Genomic DNA, 18,613 nt, shown 5'->3' with positions numbered 1-18,613 from the left:
GCTTCAGAGGGAGAGTCTTGAGGAAAATGTAGGTGAAACTCAAAACCCACTTAGAGAGAACCTCAAGAAAAGACCACTATGGGCCACCAAAACTGTAGAAGAAGCTCAAAAGTATGTTGCTCCTTCAGGAACCTTCAGAAGAAGTATACCTAGAGCAACCTGAAGGGTTTGAGATTCATGATATAGAGTCTCATGTGTGTAGACTCTAGAAAGCTCTCTATGGGCTTAAACAGGCTCCCAAGGCCTGGTATGAAAGAATTGATATTTATCTCTCAAATCTAGGCTTCTCCAAGAATGATGCAGATCCTAACCTCTACTATAAGCAAAACAAAGGTGATATGCTAATATTGATTTTATATGTTGATAATTTGTTAATAACAGGGAAAGATCACCTCATAGTTCAGTGTAAGAAAGACCTTACTAAACAATTTGATATGAAGGACTTGGGACTCCTTCATCACTTCCTAGGTTTGGAAGTATGGCAGAACTCTGATGGCATCATGCTAAACCAGGATAAATATACCTTGGACATTTTGAAGAGATTTGGAATACTAAACTGTAGACCCATGACCTCTCCAAATGAAAACAAACCTTCATAAACTTAAGGAAGCAGCAGTAGAATCACAACCCTCAGATCCTACTCTATATAAGCAAATGATTGGGTCCCTGATGTATCTTGTAAATACGAGACCAAATATCTGTTATGCAGTTAATGCCTTGAGTCAGTATATGTGTGAGCCTAAGGAGATCCACTTGATTGCAGTAAAACACATTATGAGATACTTACAAGGTACCCCAAAACTTGGTCTCAAATATGAGAAAGTTGATATAAACCTACATGGATTTATAGATTCAGATTGGGTTGGAAGTGTGACTGACAGAAAAAGCACTTCAGGGTGTTGTTTCAGTCTAGGTTCAGCTATGATATCTTGGATCAGCAGGAAGCAGTCTTCTGTAGCTCAAAGCTCCACTGAGGCCGAATACATTGCAGCTTCTATAGCTGCCCGAGAAGCAGTATAGCTTAGGAAGCTGCTTGTGGGGTTGTTTGGAGAGCCTATGAAACCCACTGTTATACATTGTGACAATCAGAGTTGCATAAAACTTTCAGTAAATCCAGTGTTCGATGACAGATCCAAGCATATTGAGATTCCATACCACTATGTGTGAGATATGGTAGACAAGAATGTGATCCAATTAGAATATGTTTGTACAGGAGATCAAATTGTGGATATTCTAACCAAACCTCTTTCCAGAGTGAAGTTGATCACTTCAGAAAAGGTTTAGGTATGATAGAAAGGTAATTTGCTTTGTAAATCTGTATTTGCATATCAATAAGATTTTCAATGTGTAAACTTCTTTGTCATGATAGGACATTTTGGATTTTATCCCCTGGGTTCATATCTAAGAGGTGATGATCTGTCAAGATAATGAACAATTGTATGAAGACATTATAAGGTGACGATCTTATGATGTCCAAACTAGTTATCATGTTGGATCTCTGGTGTGTCATAGATGTGCCATGATTGTGTTGTGGTAAAACATTTGTATAAGGTGTTAGTGCACATATCACAACTTGGATAAGATGAGAACTTAATCTTTCTCATATGATTATCCTTAAGTATTGCGTGTTTAGGCAATACTGATATCACATGCCTAGGTGATATCCTGGCATCACAAGATTGACGTGATGGACATTTGTATCACGTGTTTAGGTGATACTTCATATCATGTGATAGGTGATATGATTTTCTAGAGAGTCAAATTGTGTAAAGAATGCTAACTATCATTTGAATTGTGATGCTTGCTATACTATTTGCATTTATCTTACCTAGTTAAGAGGGAGTGTTAATGCATGATAGCTTCAGTAAGATAAATGATTGAATGAGAGATAAATGAAGTCTTCCATTCAATCATTTATCCTATCGATAATTATGATGAAAAACTTCAAGCTATTAATTTTTCATTTGATAACCATTCTTCATTTGTATATGATCAATCTACTTAGTTCGATTTAAATGCTTAACTATCGATAATCATCCTATAGCATAGAATCCCGATTTAATATCGGTTACATTATTTGTGTTCACCGATTATTAAATCGGACTAACCAATGCAATCCAATTTATATCGGTGAACATATTTAATAGTAAGCAAATGATTATCGGATCAACCAAACACCGATTAGTATCGGGTGTCAATATAAGCTTGCACCAATTGATATCGGGCTATGTATGCACCAATTAATATCGGGTGGCAAGGTAAATACGCACTGATTGGTATCGGGCTGTGAAGTTAAGCATACACCGATTGGTATCGGTTGTTAAGATAAACATACATCGATGGGTATCAGTTGTTAAACATACACCATTTGTTATTACTGCGATTAGCAAAGGGGCACGATCAAGTAATGTCTTGATCGGTCATGTCTACATGACCGGTCAAGGCATTGCTTGATCGTACCCAGCTTGCATATATATATCAAATGGCATTTGTGAGAAAGGACATCGAAATCAATAAATGCTCCTCTCACCTGCCATACAAAAGAAGATTGTCAGATTTATAATATAAATAGATAATACATAGAACAAGATAATATCAACTAGAATATAACTTGCATATTGAATGGAAAATTGAACATCATTTACAAATATCATGATGCAAGGTAAGACACCTTTTTTAACATGGATAGAAGAAACATGGGTGCTAAATGATCTGCAGGTTCCTCGACTTTTATTCTTATGAAACTATGCAAAATGTTTTTCAATTGTAATGAAAAACTGGTGTTCTTGTGATGAAAAAATGATAAGGATCCTCTGATATGCAATTAAGCATGTATGCTAGTATTAGAGTTATTGATGTCATGGACATGAGATAATTTGAAGTGCTACCTTCTCAGTTTGAGTTTTTTTTTTTGTGGATGGTGTCGTGTCCTTGACTGCATGTTTAGGGCATTACAGTACGTGTCCATTCAATCCGATAATTGTGATCACTTGTCAGACTTACACTATGTGAAGGTTTATCTCCGGAGGAAGCTTTCTGTTTTTATTCCATCCAAACAACAGGGCATCTACCCGAACAAGAAAAAAAACTGATGACGGGCAGGAGATTCATTTATTGCAAGAACTTTTCTAAACCTTTTGGATACAGAAGTTTGTATAGGATGTAGCTAATGAAGTAGGATTTCCTTTTGGGCATGGAGATGGTATTTGTGAGAGATCGTGGAAATTGACTTGTTATAAGATTTTGGGATGCTTCTAAGTTTTTTGTATTTCTTGATGTTAAAATTAGTGACAAGTATTTCTTGGCTATCCAATGTTCAGAAAAGTTTCTGTGATGTTTGTCACACGGTATAATATTGTTCTATTGAAGAACTGTAATTCAGGACTAGAGATTTACCTTGTATTGATTTCATTATGGGACCCCTTACCCTGTTACTGTTCTAAATGTTTGTATACCTGTTTGAATCAGTGCATTTGCATTTGCATTGCTGAATTTCATGGGATCCATTTTTGGGGACCTTATTGAGTCAATGATCAAGCGCGATGCAGGGGTGAAGGACTCTGGACGCCTCATTCCTGGACATGGTGAGTTTTTACTAAATTACTTGCATTAACTTAATTCTATCTGATATCACTTATAATCTGGGTTCCCTTCTAGAGACAAGTTTGTGTGTTGTGTCCATTAATAATGTTTCATACAGCAAGAGTTTGATGGTTGTATCAAGGGGTTTGAACTTACATACTGCTCGGCGAAGGAAAAGGGCCAGTGATCTTTTGGTGCACTTTCAATCTATTTAATATTTTTAATTAGGGATTGTCACACATCTAAGGAGAGAAGTCTTTGACTTGTATATATGTACAAGAAAGTTCCGAAACATATGCATTTAGAGCCTAGAGGGGTGCCAAAACATAGTTTATCATACCATGAGAAACATTGCTGGTTTGCAAGATGGTATTCTCAATAACGGGAATGCAGTCAATGTTTTAATATTCTTTTTCAGGTGTATCTGTAGTGAAGTATTTTTTAACTTTTCACTTGCTTATTACCTACAACATATCACATACCATGAGGATATATCCCTGGGGATTGGTTACTGTTGCACTGTGCAATATTGCAGTACTGTTTAATTCGTTTGAATTTTTCATTTCACATTCTAAAAGTATAATCTCTTATGTCTTCTGTTGATGTGCTTAGGTGGCTTGCTAGACCGAGTTGATAGCTACCTGTTCACAGGTGCACTGGTTTACTCATTTGTAAAAATTGGCTTGCCGCTGTATGGAGTTTGAAATTATTGTACACTTGGCAAGATATGGAAATGAAATCCAATAGACAAATGAAACTGTACCTATGATCAGTCTGTATTATGTTCTATGGATGCATTGAATTTGGGCTGAAATTTACAGTCGTTCCTCAGCATGTTCACCAAGAATCTATTATCCTTTCAAGCACAGAATTTGCACTAGAGCTTATATTTCTTGTGTAGATAGATTAATAACAACACGGTTTCATTTTGTAGCTTAATCAGCAAGAGAAGATATATGCATGAAATAATATTCATCCCCTTTCAATGCATAATTGAGGAAATATGTACCAGCTGCACCATACAAAAATCTACCTTTCTGGTGGGATAAATGTAACATACTGTGTTTCTAATGAAATTGACGTAATAAATCACAATAATTTATGAGTGGCCACCTTCTTGAGATAAAGACTCGAATTGTCCCCCTTTCAATGCACTAGAGGTTTCATTGCATCTTTGCTGTGTATCTCACCAATACTTTTTTTAATACGCTGATTGGTTTTATTGTTTATTGTCTTATGATTTTTTTCTGCCAAGAGACCATATACAAGTCAATCTACAAATTTTGGAAACAAATGCATTTATCTTTACTTTCTGGTCTGAAATTGTTTTATCCTATGAAGTGTGTTTTGAGTTGGTGCATGTTGTGCTTCTGGAGCCTTGATTCAGCAAAAAAGCTTGTGATAGAAGTAGTACTTTGTGGCCATAGTTACAACGTTCAAAAAGTTAGTTATGTTTAAGAAAGAGAAAGTTTCCCATAAGTTAGTAGATGTAAATCCTTTTGGGAAATTTTTGAGGAAAAGGTCAGGTAATATTATGCGAAAAGTGTACCTTGTTTTGACATGTGAAGTTTCATTAATTGTGAGAGGATTTTTGGAGAGGATGGTCAATATAGCTGGAGTGAAATATTCAATTAATATGCCACTTTGTTTGGGATAAGCTTTCTAACGTTTAGAAACTTCAAACTGGAAATAATCACTAGATAGCAGATACCTAAAGAGTACAGAGCATCTCTAAATGACACTAATATCAGAGATGAAAGTAATGCTTAAGAGTAATGTTAAAGAAAACCTACTATATTTGAAGTTTACGTATCTTTGATCAATGTTAACTATGGAACTAACATTGATTTGATAAATTTTTCCGCATCTCCATAATGTTACATATTTAAAGTGGGCAAATTATCGAAAGACTAATACATTTTTATAAAAATTAGGGTGAATTTCATTTTACAATGAATCGAAAGTGCAAACAATACTCTTCGTAGATTGGGAAAATTGGCTCACTTCTGAGTATTATTAGTCTTATTACCCAATGTGAGTTAACAAAGTTATAGTGTATGTGGTGCCTTACAGAGAAACATTTGTGTCTTCATGAATGAATTTATCAGTAAAAACAGTCTTGGCCTTTGGTGGGGCCTACCTTCATCTTTGAGGACATAAGAGAATGTTAAGTAGGTGGCAACCATTTTCTCTGATGGTCGATAGGCGGAGACCATCCTCTATAATGTTCAGTAATTGGTGACCAGTTAGATGGTTGCTTGGCCTGCAGTGGAGAAGGGTAAGACCCTCTCTGGTGGCTCTTGAGAGTGTCACTAAGAAGAATTGAATGACCACGTCACTGCCCCTAGTCCTGAGATTATTGCAAGGGGTATTTCCCTGGTGATCAAGGAGAGTTTTAAGTTCAGTTTCTGTCTCCTGTTGCTCAGAAGGTGTTGCACTTCCAAGGCCATGTTGTTAGCCAAGAGTTCTCAGTTTCTGTCTCTTGATGTTCAGAAGGTTTGGCACTTCCAAGGCCATTTTGTTTGTCAAGAAGTTATAAATTCTTGTTGTTTAGAGCTTAGGATTCTCAGCTGCGAGAAATCGTCGAGGAGGGAGAGGACACTATTCTCACTGGTTGGGAATCTGTGGATAATGTGAAGGACCAGCTTGATGGAGACTGGGTAACTTTAATGATTGGGAACCCCCTCCCAGTGCTGGTTGTATAGGTTTAACTGATCTACTTTGTTTATGACTTTTATGAACTTTGATTTTATAATGTTGTAGACGACTATTTTCTTTTCAGGGATCATATCTAATGTTCTGGTTGGTTACTTTTGGGGGCTATATGATACGTTGTTTCTTGGTTTGTTCTGGTTGTTTACTTTTGGGGGCTATATGATACGTTGTTTCTTGGTTTGCCTTTGGAGTGTGATGCCATTTCATGTGCATTTTCTAAAGATGGTTTGTATATGTATTTTCTTGGATGAATGTATATGAATCGTTCCTTGGTTTGTCTTTGAAGTGTGATGCAATTTCACATGCATTTTATAAAGAATTTATATATATTTCCTTGGAACAATATATATGTTTCTATTTCATCAAAGATAAATTACTTATTACTTGGGTTCTTCCCAATTCAAATGTTACTAATTTTTTTTGGATTCTTCCAAATTTATGGTGTTTATGTTTTCTTATCTTCAATGCTTAGCGTAATCTAATGTTAGTTGTTTGCATTGAGAAACAATTAATGACATTGTTTTGTTTAGGAAAATGTTCTTGTCTTGATCATCTCTTATTCAAATGACATGGAGATTTGAGAATGTATTTTTAAGTTTTTCAATTAAATGCAAGCAAAAAAAATGATATTCCGTGGGTCTATAGGATACAATCTTTCTTATGGAAATACAACTAGGTATGCAATAGAATGAAAGTTATAAAGTTTTGTATAAAGTATTTAATATGAAGTGTGAAATAATTTGTGAGAGGGTTCTTGATAGGATGGTTAACTATTGTTGGAGTTAGGAGTTAAATAATGTCATTTTGTTAGAAATAAGCTTGTAATTATTAAATACTTCGAATTGGCACTAATCAAAAGAGAATGGAATCCCAAAGGCACATAAATCTGGGGGCTTTCTTACTTTATTTTTTTATCATAATTTTTAAAATTTTTTTTTTGTCATTTATGTAAAATTTGTCAATTATTAAAGTGAAACATTTTTTTAATAAAAATAGGGGCAAATTGGAAGGTGGAAGTGAAAAACAGTGAATAAGTGGGTGTTGTGGCTGTGAAGAAGCTTGTTAACTAAGTACAAGGAAGGAGCATGATATTTCTAGGGGTTTATTGATATCTACAACTTGACCTACCAAGATTTACAAATCAACAATTAAAAAAACATTAAGTTAGGTTTACATTCAATTGAAGGAGATTCCATTCTTTCTATTGAGAAAGAGGCTTAGTGAGCGGTGGGAGATATATTTTTGTTTTCAAAAATGCTATAATCCTCTTCCATATTTACAAGAATTTTAGTAAAAACATTCTCTATTACAGGTGAGCAACTCTTTTGTTCCTCCCTTCGTTCGCATTCTTATTACTAAGGCCTCTTTTTTCTCTTAAATATTTATGTTTAGGGTAGGCCAATGAGCTTGCTTTTCTATTTATTAAATTAATATTTTTATTTATTCAATTAGTTAGTCTTTTCTACTATTAAATAAATAATTTTTTTTTGGATATTTAATAATTCATTAAATTTATTATTTTTAATCTAAATAAATATTTATTTAGATCCGTCGCTCTTAAATCAAATGCTATTTTATTTATACAATTTATCTAGCCCTTTACTTTATTAATTAAATAAATACTTTTATTTATTGAATTAATTCACTTACTTTTTTTCTCTTTTTAATATGAGCCCTCCAAGTTGTTCATACACAGTATAATGTGAAGTCATAGGCATGTGACAATTGCCAATTGTCTCTTCATTCACTTTGTGCTTTCTTCAAAGTCAATCCACTTTTTAATCACATTCGTCCATTTCAAAATTAACTTTTTAATCCTATTCACTCTTATCTTTTACCTTTCACCTCTCAATCTCCTCCCTTCATCTTTACCCAACCTTCAGTTTTATTGATTCTCTTTCATCCATGAGATCTTTGATCATTCATAATCCCACCTCTTAATCTATACCTTCCATTTCCAGGATGGTCTAAAAAAGAGGCTTCCTTCTCTCATAGCACATCACATATAGCTTGAGAATACCTACCTTGCCAAAATATAGCTACTGCATGCATCATCACAAGCAAAGCCATACATCATCACAACCACCTTTCTTCTTCCTTGAGCTCTTGTGCAAATGAAACATAAATATAAGAGCAATACTATCAAATACAAGATCATGAAAGATAAGAGAACAATGGAGACAAGCCTCGTGCATGTGAGGGTATATTTGTGTTAATTTCATGTTATTTACATTGCATTTGTAGTTTCTCTATTGATTGTTTGTTGAATGCATTTGTAAATATAGGGTTTGTGGTTGGATCTCATTAGGGTATACAAATAGGTAAATTCAGCATACATGTTTTGACATGATCGGTGGTCCTCTTGTCCCTTCATACTAATCATTTTCTTTGAGTTGTGAATCATTTTTGAAAGTTGCTTGTTGGATTTGCGATGATTTTGTGTTTTGATGTTTTTGCAAGGTTCTGTTGTATTTGTGTTGCCTCTCAACATTTTTGCTAACTAGATTTGCATTTTTGTTTTTACATTTAGGGTTTTATTTTTTTGTTTTCTGTGTAACTCTTTGTTTTTGCATTTTTGTTTGTTCTTTCTATGTTTTTGGTAGGGTTTCAATGCGTTTTTAGTAGTGTTTTGATGCATTTTTGCAAGGTTTAGAGTTGTAGTTTTTAGATTCTTTTGACGTTCTTGGTTGCACCCTTTGACGTTTTTGTCTGGGTATTGTAGCATTTTTTACAGGGTGAAGCTATGTTTTTGTTTGGTTTGCGAAATCTCAATTTTCGGCATCTTACTTTTTGTTGCATTTTTCTCTAGTATTGTTGTGTTTTTGCCAAAATTTCGTTGGATTTTTTGTTTGTCATGCCTATGTTTTTCTAGGTTTCAATTTGCAGATTTACAAATTCTTCTTGCATATTTGTGGGCTTCCTTTAGCATTTCTATCAGCTTTGAGTTGCATTTTTGTCAAGTTCCACTACATTTCGAATTTTTGATTCTGCATTTTCATATCTTGCAATTTCAATTTTAGAACCCTAAAAGGAAAAATAATCAATTAGTAGTCTTGATTTTATAGTTCTTTCCTTTCAGTAATTGTGTGTTTGCATAGTTTAGATCAAATTTCCTTTCTTAAGGTTAATTTACGATTGCCTATCATGTTTGGTGCACTTGCAAAAGAGAGGTCCAAGATAATACGGGAGACACATTATGGTCGCATTGTAGGATATTTTGGCATTAGCAAAAATCTTGATACACTTTAGAGGTATTTCTACTAGCCCAAGATGTAGCATGGTGTCAATTCTTATATTTAGTCATGTGTAGCATGTGCCATTGTAAAACCTTCAAATTGAAAAATGGGGATTATATATGCCTCTTCCTACTTCAAGTAGACCTTGGCAATTTATCTCCATGAACTTTGTTCGGTTTACCCATTACCAAATGCGATCATGCCCACATTTATGTTGTGGTTGATAGGTTTTCAAAAATGGCCATTATAGTAAGCTTGCAAGAAAGGGATCTTTGCAAAAGACACTGCCAGGCTATTTTTTCACACCATCCTTGCACCTAGGATGATAGTCTTCCATATGTACAACATAACTACAATTGTGCAATACATGGTACTACTCGACACAATCTATTTATGGTTTTTTTGGGATATCAACGTTTAGCTCCTTTATATGTCTCTTCTAATCACTAAAAATGAGCCATCATCATATGTGAAAAAGGAGATAGACAAAGCTTGTAAGTTTGTTGAGAAAAAATGACATCTTCAAAAATAGGTTCATGAGATAGTGTAGAAGGCCAATCCGAAATGCAAGAAGTGCCATGATCAACATCACACTCCACACCACTTTCAAGTGGGTGATGACTTTTGGCTTCAACTTCAAAGGGAAAAACTTCAATGGGTACATAAGAAACTTTTTCTTCTACGGTATGGGCCATACACTATTCTCAAGAAGGTTGGTGAAAATAGTTTTGAACTAAATATTCCACTATTTTTGGGGATTCATCCCATTTTCAATGTTGAACTGCTCCGTCCATATTTCCCATCTTTGTTGGATACTATAGAGGTTGTTAATAAGATTCATATTGAAGACTTGAATCTTGAAACCACCACTCCCTTGGTAAGTGACTAGATTGTTGATGTTCATGTGAAGACTCTTTGAGGCACACATATTTCTTTGTATTGTGTCGTCCAAGAAGGCCAACACTTTCATGAAAGAAAGTGGTTTACCAATGAAACAAATTACCTAACAATTTCATCATCTGTTACAGTAGGCTATTGCAATGGGGCCCACTACCTCTCAAGGGAGGAGGAATGATTTAGAGCAGTATGAGGAATCCCCATAATAGTCGCCAAAGGCATGTTGTTAAAGGGACTAAAATTAGATCTCTTGGAGACCTTTCCAACAGTGTAAGTAGTTTTGAATTCCGACCATTGAGCAAGGAGTTATGACCCTACCAAGTTGGGGTATCTAATTTCATGGTTTTTTGAAAATTTGTAATTTGTTTACTGTTTTTATTTTGGACAAAACTCTTCATTTTGGATAGACTTTTGGGATTTTAGATAGATGTGTAAAAACTCATTTTGGATAATCTAACGTTGACTTTTGATGTTTACAACTCTTATTTTGAGTTTTGCAACTGTCCATTTTTAACAATACTCACAGGTTTTTGCATACCTTGTGTCTAGGCATGAAAAATGAAGGATGTTAGTAAACAATGGATTAATACCAAGTCACAACAAAACCTGATTCTATTACAAATTTTCAATACACAACACAATAAGAATATGAAATCAAATCAACAAATTAAATCATTCAAAGTAAATTCCATTGTTTAATTTCTCGATTGAGACTCCTATTACTCTTCTGTTTGTGAATGGTTGGTTCTCAGAATCATACTTTCAAACCAGCCTTACAATTGCACAAAAAATCAAAGATTGTTGTCCTATATTATGGAGATTGATGTTGAATTTATAGACTTCAAGAATTTAAATGGACAATTGAGATTGATTTTAGAATAGAAGCAATCGATGACTGAGATTTCATGAGAGAGGATGATGATAAGAGAGATCAAAGTAGAAAAGATGGAAATATTCTGATTTTTAGATATGCATATCTAATTTTCCAATTTAAAATTAATAAAATAAAATAAGTTGCCAAAACAATTATCTGAAAAATCAATAAAAACAATTAAGATATTTGTTTCCATTTTCGAAATTGAAGAAAGATTTGAGGATAGATAAATAAAAACAAATAAAGATATTTGTTTCCATTTTTTAAATTGATGAAAGATTTGATGATAAATAAATAAAAACAAATAAATATATTTATTTACATTTTTGAATTTGAGAATAAATTAAATTTGAAAATTTATTTAATTATGATGACACAATTAGATACGTAAATAATTTAAAGAAACTATTTAATTATGGAAAAATAAAAAATGAATTGAATTAATTAATCTAGTTAACGTGGAAATCGAAATTAATTAAATAACAAGATTATTTAATTAATATTAGAGAGAAAATGATCAATGATGAATGGATTATGGAATTAGAGGAAATTTGAATTATGGAATTGAATTAGAAGAGTGATGCTTAATTAAATAACAAAATTATGTAATTAATTAAAGATGATTAATTAGTAAATTAGTACCCACAAACATGGTACATTTTTTAGGTGTCTACACCTTGTATTGTTAATTGAATTGCTTATTGAATTTAGATCATACTTCAAGAGATGGTTGTAGAGATGTTGTAGATCATTTGCATTTCTTTCATGTTGGTCCACATGATGTTTTGGTTTCTCCTCGGTGGTGTAAAGGTAAACAGTTAACAATTTTGATAGTGTTGATGTTGTTTGGGCCGACAACATTGGTTCCTTCATTTGCAGTTGATCATGACCTACCTTATTTGCTTTGGAGAATGTGTTGAGATTTTTTTTTGGCTCAATTATTCTTTGGCTTGATTTGAACCCATTTCTGTTTATGATATGTGTTTGAAGCCAACCTATATTATATCACATATTTCATTTGAAGGGTCTTTTTGGAGCTGATGTGATTGATGTTTTGAAGTGTTGCAAAGGGTATTTATAGAATGGCAAACCATTTGTGAGTGTAGTGTGTAGTGAAAGAAGAATATCGGTTAAGTATGAAGTGTGTGAAGTCAGTATGATGTAGTAATTGTATTACAAAAGGAACCGTAACATCAACATATGACATATGCTTCTATTATAGTATTTTAGTTCATATTTTTGTCATTTAATATTTCATGTATCTTAATAGTAGATAGTGTGTATCCTCAGTAGGCCCATATTTCTTTGTATCTTCCTCAACAAGTCCATTGGGGAGTAGTGAGCTTCCTTAGGCAGTGAGCCTTAAAACAAATATTATATCTTGTTCATATTATATTGTGAGATAGCTCTCATCGTGGTTTTTCCCTCATTGAGTTTTACGTGTAAAAATATTGGTGTTCTTGTCTAGTGCATGATTTGTTTTAGTTCCTTTTTTTGGTAGATTAGATTTAATGTTTAATATAGAAATGAATATTTAAGTTTAAATTTAATGCTAATTCAGGCCTCTTAGCATTTGGGTGTGTTTAATAGAAACACTATTCATGACATTGAAAGTTGGTGTCAAAAAGGGTGATATTGAAAAATTTAAGAAGTTTGGTATCTTGTAGGTTGACAAAGATGAAGTGAAGTTAATGATTGTATGGTTTACCTTACATACAAAAGAAAGGAAAATGCTTGGGTGATTGACATTGGTTGTTCTCATCACATGATCAGTGATAAAGGGAAGCTCAACTACTTTAAGAAGTGGAATGGAGCTTCATTCAAGTTTGGTGAAAGGGTACTATAACAATTGATGGAAATAAACAAAGGATGTTCTTTATGTTAAAGGATTGAAACACAATCTTCTTAGTGTTAGTTTGATTTGCAGCAAAGGATATATTCTTACATTTCATGACAAAGATTGTGAAATCAAAAAGGGTAACTTAGGAAGACTAGTTGTAGAAGGAACTAGGACTATTGGGAATGATTTCACCTAAAGGAGGCTAAGGGAAGAAGCTATTTGATGGAACAAATTAGTGAATGTTGGCTATGGCACAAAAGGATGGGTCACATCAACTTTGGCAACATGGTGAAGATTAGCTCTACGCATGCTGTAAGAGACATGCTATGGATCATCAAGCTTGCAAACATCTTATTCAAGGGATATCAGGCGAGGAGGCAAATAAGGACAAAATTCAAGAACAAAGAGTAGTCCTCTACAAAACCTTTGGAGTTGGTACATATTGAACTATGTAGACCAACACAGACAAATAGACTCAATGGTTAAAGGGATTTTATGTTGCTTATTGATGATCATTCTAGAATGACATGGGTTACATTTTTGAGACAACAATCAAAAGCTCTAGATAAATTTATAGATTTTAAATATATGTTTGAGATTGAAGTAGATGCTAAGGTCAAATGCCTAAGATCTAATAGAGGTGTTGAATTTAATTCAAATGAACTTGAATTTTTTGTGAAGACCATGAAATTAGGAGACATATGTTTGCTCATAAAACCTTAAGTAGAATGGAGTAGAGGAAAGGAAGTGTGAGAATTTGCCAAGATCTAGAGGCAATTGAAAGCACAAATAAGAGAGACAAAATAGATGATAGGAGTAAAATGTATTCTTTCAAGATGCAAAATATGATCAACTGGATCATTACATGTTGTTTTATACAATGAACATGAGCCTGCTTATATAGGCAAGACTATATGGATATGTGAGCACACAAACATGACATGTGGCTCAATAAGAAATAAGGGTAGGTAGGAAGTAGGTGTGGGTAGGTAGGAGAAACAATAAAATATTCCACATGAGGTGGATCATCCATCGAATGTGGAATGTAACAACAAGATCACACCATAAAAGGTGGAAATTCTCTTACACACACTATCCCAATGTGGCACAAACACCCAAGTTTCTCATATCCAAACTACTATGAAATGCATTTCCTAAGTAAACTTAAGTAAAGTGTAATAATATCCATGATGAATATTTATTTACACCAACACCCCCCCTTAAGTGCAACTTAGGGGAATGCACTTAAGTCTACAATGCAACTAAGCAATGCAAGATGGGTCTCGGCTATGAGGCCATGTTAGGTATCCATGAACAAATGCAAATGCAATCTCCCATAAACAGAGAATGGGAAAAAACTCCCCCCCAAAAGATGGATGAAGAAGAGACCATGAAGCCCCCCCCTGAATGTTGAATCTCCTGCAAGAATGGTCCAATATGTTGACCAAAATATCTCCCCATTAGGAAGAAAGAGAGCCAATGCTACACCAATAATGTCAAAGTGTGACAAAACCAGCTACCAAGTCGATGACGATGAATCATTCACTGCAACAAAATGAAGATAAGGCATGGATACAACCTAATTTGAGCATCATCTGGATACTCGTAAATGACAAAAATATTGGTACAATCTAAGTCTCATGAGACCCATGCACAAATGTGTATAATCTAAGTCTCAACTAGAGCCATGCATCAAGTCTCACAAGATATTCCTAATCTACATGTATAAGAGGATGACATCAAATATGTCAACAATGACAAGATACAAAGAGGTGTGGCACTTTACGATAGTGCGAGTACAACATTGCTCATGCAAGAGCATACAACATGATAGTGCAAAACTGGAAACGTGAAAATGATGCCACCAAGAAACCTTGTAGAATACTGTAGAAAAAGATGCCTCCGATTGGGATGTGGCCAAGAGATATAAAGGAGCAAATGGACCCCCCCCTTGACTATCAGTTGGAAGCACTGCAAGATAGGTATGAAGTGACAAGAAAAAATTGTGTTCCCAATTTGAGTTATTCCATGATATTTTTGTTTTTAAAAGATTTTAAAAATCTAAATAAAAAACAATTTATTAATGAACCCATAAAAAAAAACTTTATTAAAAAAGGTAAAAAAAATAAACATTTTTTTAATTTTTCAATTTAAAAAAAAAATTTAATAGAAAATTATTAAAGAAAAAAATTTGATGAAAAAAGTTTATTTTTTATTTAATTTGGCTCAATAAGAAACAAGGGTAGGTAGGAAATAGGTGTGGGTAGGTAGGAGAAACAATAAAATATTCCACATAAGGTGGGTCACCCACCGAATGTGGAATGTAACAACAAGATCACACCATAAAAGGTGGAAATTCTCCTACACACACTATCCCAATGTGGCACAAACACCCAAGTGTCTCATATCCAACTACTATGAAATGCATTTCCTAAGTAAACTTAAGTAAAATGTAATAATATCCATGATGAATATTTATTTACACCAACACCCCCCCTTAAGTGCAACTTAGGGGAATGCACTTAAGTCTACAATGCAACTAAGCAATCCAAGATGGGTCCCAACTATGAGGCCATGTTAGGTACCCACGAGCAAATACAAATGCAATCTCCCATAAAAAGAGAAAGAGAGAAAAACCCAATGGGAAAAAACTCCCCTCCAAAAGAGAGATGAGGATAGCACACAATGCTCTCAATGATGAAGAAGAGACCATGAAGCCCCCCCTCAATGTCAAATCTCTTGCAAGGATGGTTCAAGATGTTGACCAAAATATCTCCCCATTAGGAAGAAAGAGAGCCAATGCTGCACCAATAATGTCAAAGTGTGACAAAACCAGGTACCAAGTCAATGACGATAAATCACTCGCTGCAGCAAAATGAAGATAAGGCATGGAGACAACCTGCTTTGAGCATCATTTGGATACTCGTAAATGAAAAACATACTGGTACAATCTAAGTCTCATGAGAGCCATGCACAAATGTGTACAATCTAAGTCTCAACTGGAGCCATGCATCAAGTCTGACAAGATATTTCTAATCTATGTGTACAAGAGGATTACATCAAATATGTCAACAATGCCAAAATACAAAGAGGTGTGACACTTTATGATAGTGCAAGTACAACATTGCTCATGCAAGAGTATACACCATGATAGCGCAAATCTGGAAACATGAAAATGATGCCACCAAGAAACCCTATAGAATACTGCAGAAAAAGATGCCTTCAATTGGGATGTGGCCAAGAGACATAAAGGAGCAAATCGATCCCCCCCCCTTGACTGCCGGTTGGAAGCACTACAAGATAGGTATGAAGTGACAAGAAAAAATTGTGTTCCCAATTTGAGTTATTCCATGATATTTTTGTTTTTAAAAGATTTTAAAAATCTAAATAAAAACAATTTATTAATGAATCCATAAAAAAAACTTTATTAAAAAAAGTAAAAAAAAAAAAACATTTTTTTTAATTTTTCAATTTAAAAAAAAACTTCAATAAAAAATTATTAAAGAAAAAACTTTTATGAAAAAAGTTTATTTCGTATTTAATTTGGCTCAATAAGAAACAAGGGTAGGTAGGAAATAGGTGTCGGTAGGTAGGAGAAACAATAAAATATTCCACGTGAGGTGGATCATCCATCGAATGTGGAATGTAACAACAAGATCACACCATAAAAGGTGGAAATTCTCTTACACACACTATCCCAATGTGGCACAAACACCCAAGTTTCTCATATCCAAACTACTATGAAATGCATTTCCTAAGTAAACTTAAGTAAAGTGTAATAATATCCATGATGAATATTTATTTACACCAACACCTGCCCTTAAGTGCAACTTAGGGGAATGCACTTAAGTCTACAATGAAACTAAGCAATGCAAGATGGGTCCCGACTACGAGGCCATGTTAGGTATCCATGAGCAAATGCAAATGCAATCTCCCCTAAAAAGAAAAAGAGAGAAAAACCCAATGGAAAAAAACTCCCCCCCAAAAGAGAGATGAAGAAAGCACACAATGCTCTCAATGATGAAGAAGAGACCATGAAGCCTCCCCTCAATGTTGAATCTCCTGCAAGGATGGTCCAAGATGTTGACCAAATATCTCCCCATTAGGAAGAAAGAGAGCCAATACTGCACCAATAATGTCAAAGTGTGACAAAACTAGGTACCAAGTCATGTATCACTCGTTGCAACAAAATGAAGATAAGGCATGGAGACAACCTGATTTGAGCATCATCTGTATACTCGTAAATGACAGAAGCACTGGTACAATCTAAGTTTCATGATAGCCATGCACAAATGTGTACAATCGAAGTCTCAACTGGAGCCATGCACCAAGTCTCACAAGATATTCCTAATCTACGTGTACAAGAGGATTACATCAAATATGTCAACAATGACAAGATACAAAGAGGTGTGGCACTTTATGATAGTGCGAGTACAACATTGCTCATGCAAGAGCATACAACATGATAGTGCAAATCTGAAAAAATGAAAATGATGCCACCAAGAAACCCTGTAGAATACTGTAGAAAAAGACGCCTCCGATTGGGATGTGGCCAAGAGATATAAAGGGCAAATCGACTCCCCCCGTTGACTGCCGGTTGGAAGCATTGCTAGACAGGTATGAAGTGACAAGAAAAAATTGTGTTCCCAATTTGACTGATTCCATGATATTTTTGTTTTTAAAAGATTTTAAAAATCTAAATAAAAACAATTTATTAATGAACCCATAAAAAAAACTTTATTAAAAAATGAAAAAAAAAAACATTTATTTTAATTTTTCAATTTAAAAAAAAAATTTAATAAAAAATTATTAAAGAAAAAACTTTGATGAATTTTTTTTATTTTTTATTTAATGTGGCTCAATAAGAAACAAGGGTGGGTAGGAAATAGATGTGGGTGGGTAGGATAAACAATAAAACATTCCACATGAGGTGGATCACCCACCGAATGTGGTATGTAACAACAAGATCACACCATAAAAGGTGGAAGTTGTCCTACACACACTATCCCAATGTGGCACAAACACCAAAGTGTTTCATATCCAAACTACTATGAAATGCATTTCTTAAGTAAACTTAAGTAAAGTGTAATAATATCCATGGTGAATATTTATTTACACCAACACCCCCCTTTAAGTGCAACTTAGGGGAATGCACTTAAGTCTACAATGCAACTAAGCAATGCAAGAAGGGTCCCGAGTACGAGGCCATGTTAGGTATCTATAAGCAAATGAACTGCAATCTCCCATAAATGGAGAAAGAGAGAAAAACCCAATGGGAAAAATCTCGCCCCCAAAAGAGAGATGAAGAAAGGACACAATGCTCTCAATGATGAAGAAGAGACCATGAAGCCCCCCTCAATGTTGAATCTCCTCTAAGGATGGTCCAATATGTTGACCAAAATATCTCCCCATTAGGAAGAAAGAGAGCCAATGCTACACCAATAATGTCAAAGTGTGACAAAACCAGGT

At 34.3% G+C, this 18,613-nt stretch overlaps 1 protein-coding gene across 6 annotated transcripts in view; it reads left to right on the top strand.

Annotated features, from left to right (window-relative positions):
• The window catches only part of LOC131064921 (phosphatidate cytidylyltransferase 4, chloroplastic), a 107,826-nt gene extending 103,132 nt beyond the window's left edge, over window positions 1–4,694 (top strand). For all 6 annotated transcript variants that reach the window (XM_057999253.2, XM_057999254.2, XM_057999255.2 and 3 more), the window contains 2 exons: window positions 3,469–3,584; window positions 4,195–4,694. In XM_057999253.2, coding sequence (XP_057855236.2) covers window positions 3,469–3,584; window positions 4,195–4,286 — 208 coding nt within the window. In that variant the 3' untranslated portion in view covers window positions 4,287–4,694. The remainder of the gene's footprint in view (window positions 1–3,468; window positions 3,585–4,194) is intronic.
• The last annotated feature ends 13,919 nt before the right edge of the window (window positions 4,695–18,613 follow it).

This window comes from Cryptomeria japonica, chromosome 3, assembly GCF_030272615.1.
Source record: "Cryptomeria japonica chromosome 3, Sugi_1.0, whole genome shotgun sequence".
Lineage (NCBI taxonomy): Eukaryota > Viridiplantae > Streptophyta > Pinopsida > Cupressales > Cupressaceae > Cryptomeria > Cryptomeria japonica.
This window is presented reverse-complemented; position numbering and strand designations above follow the sequence as displayed.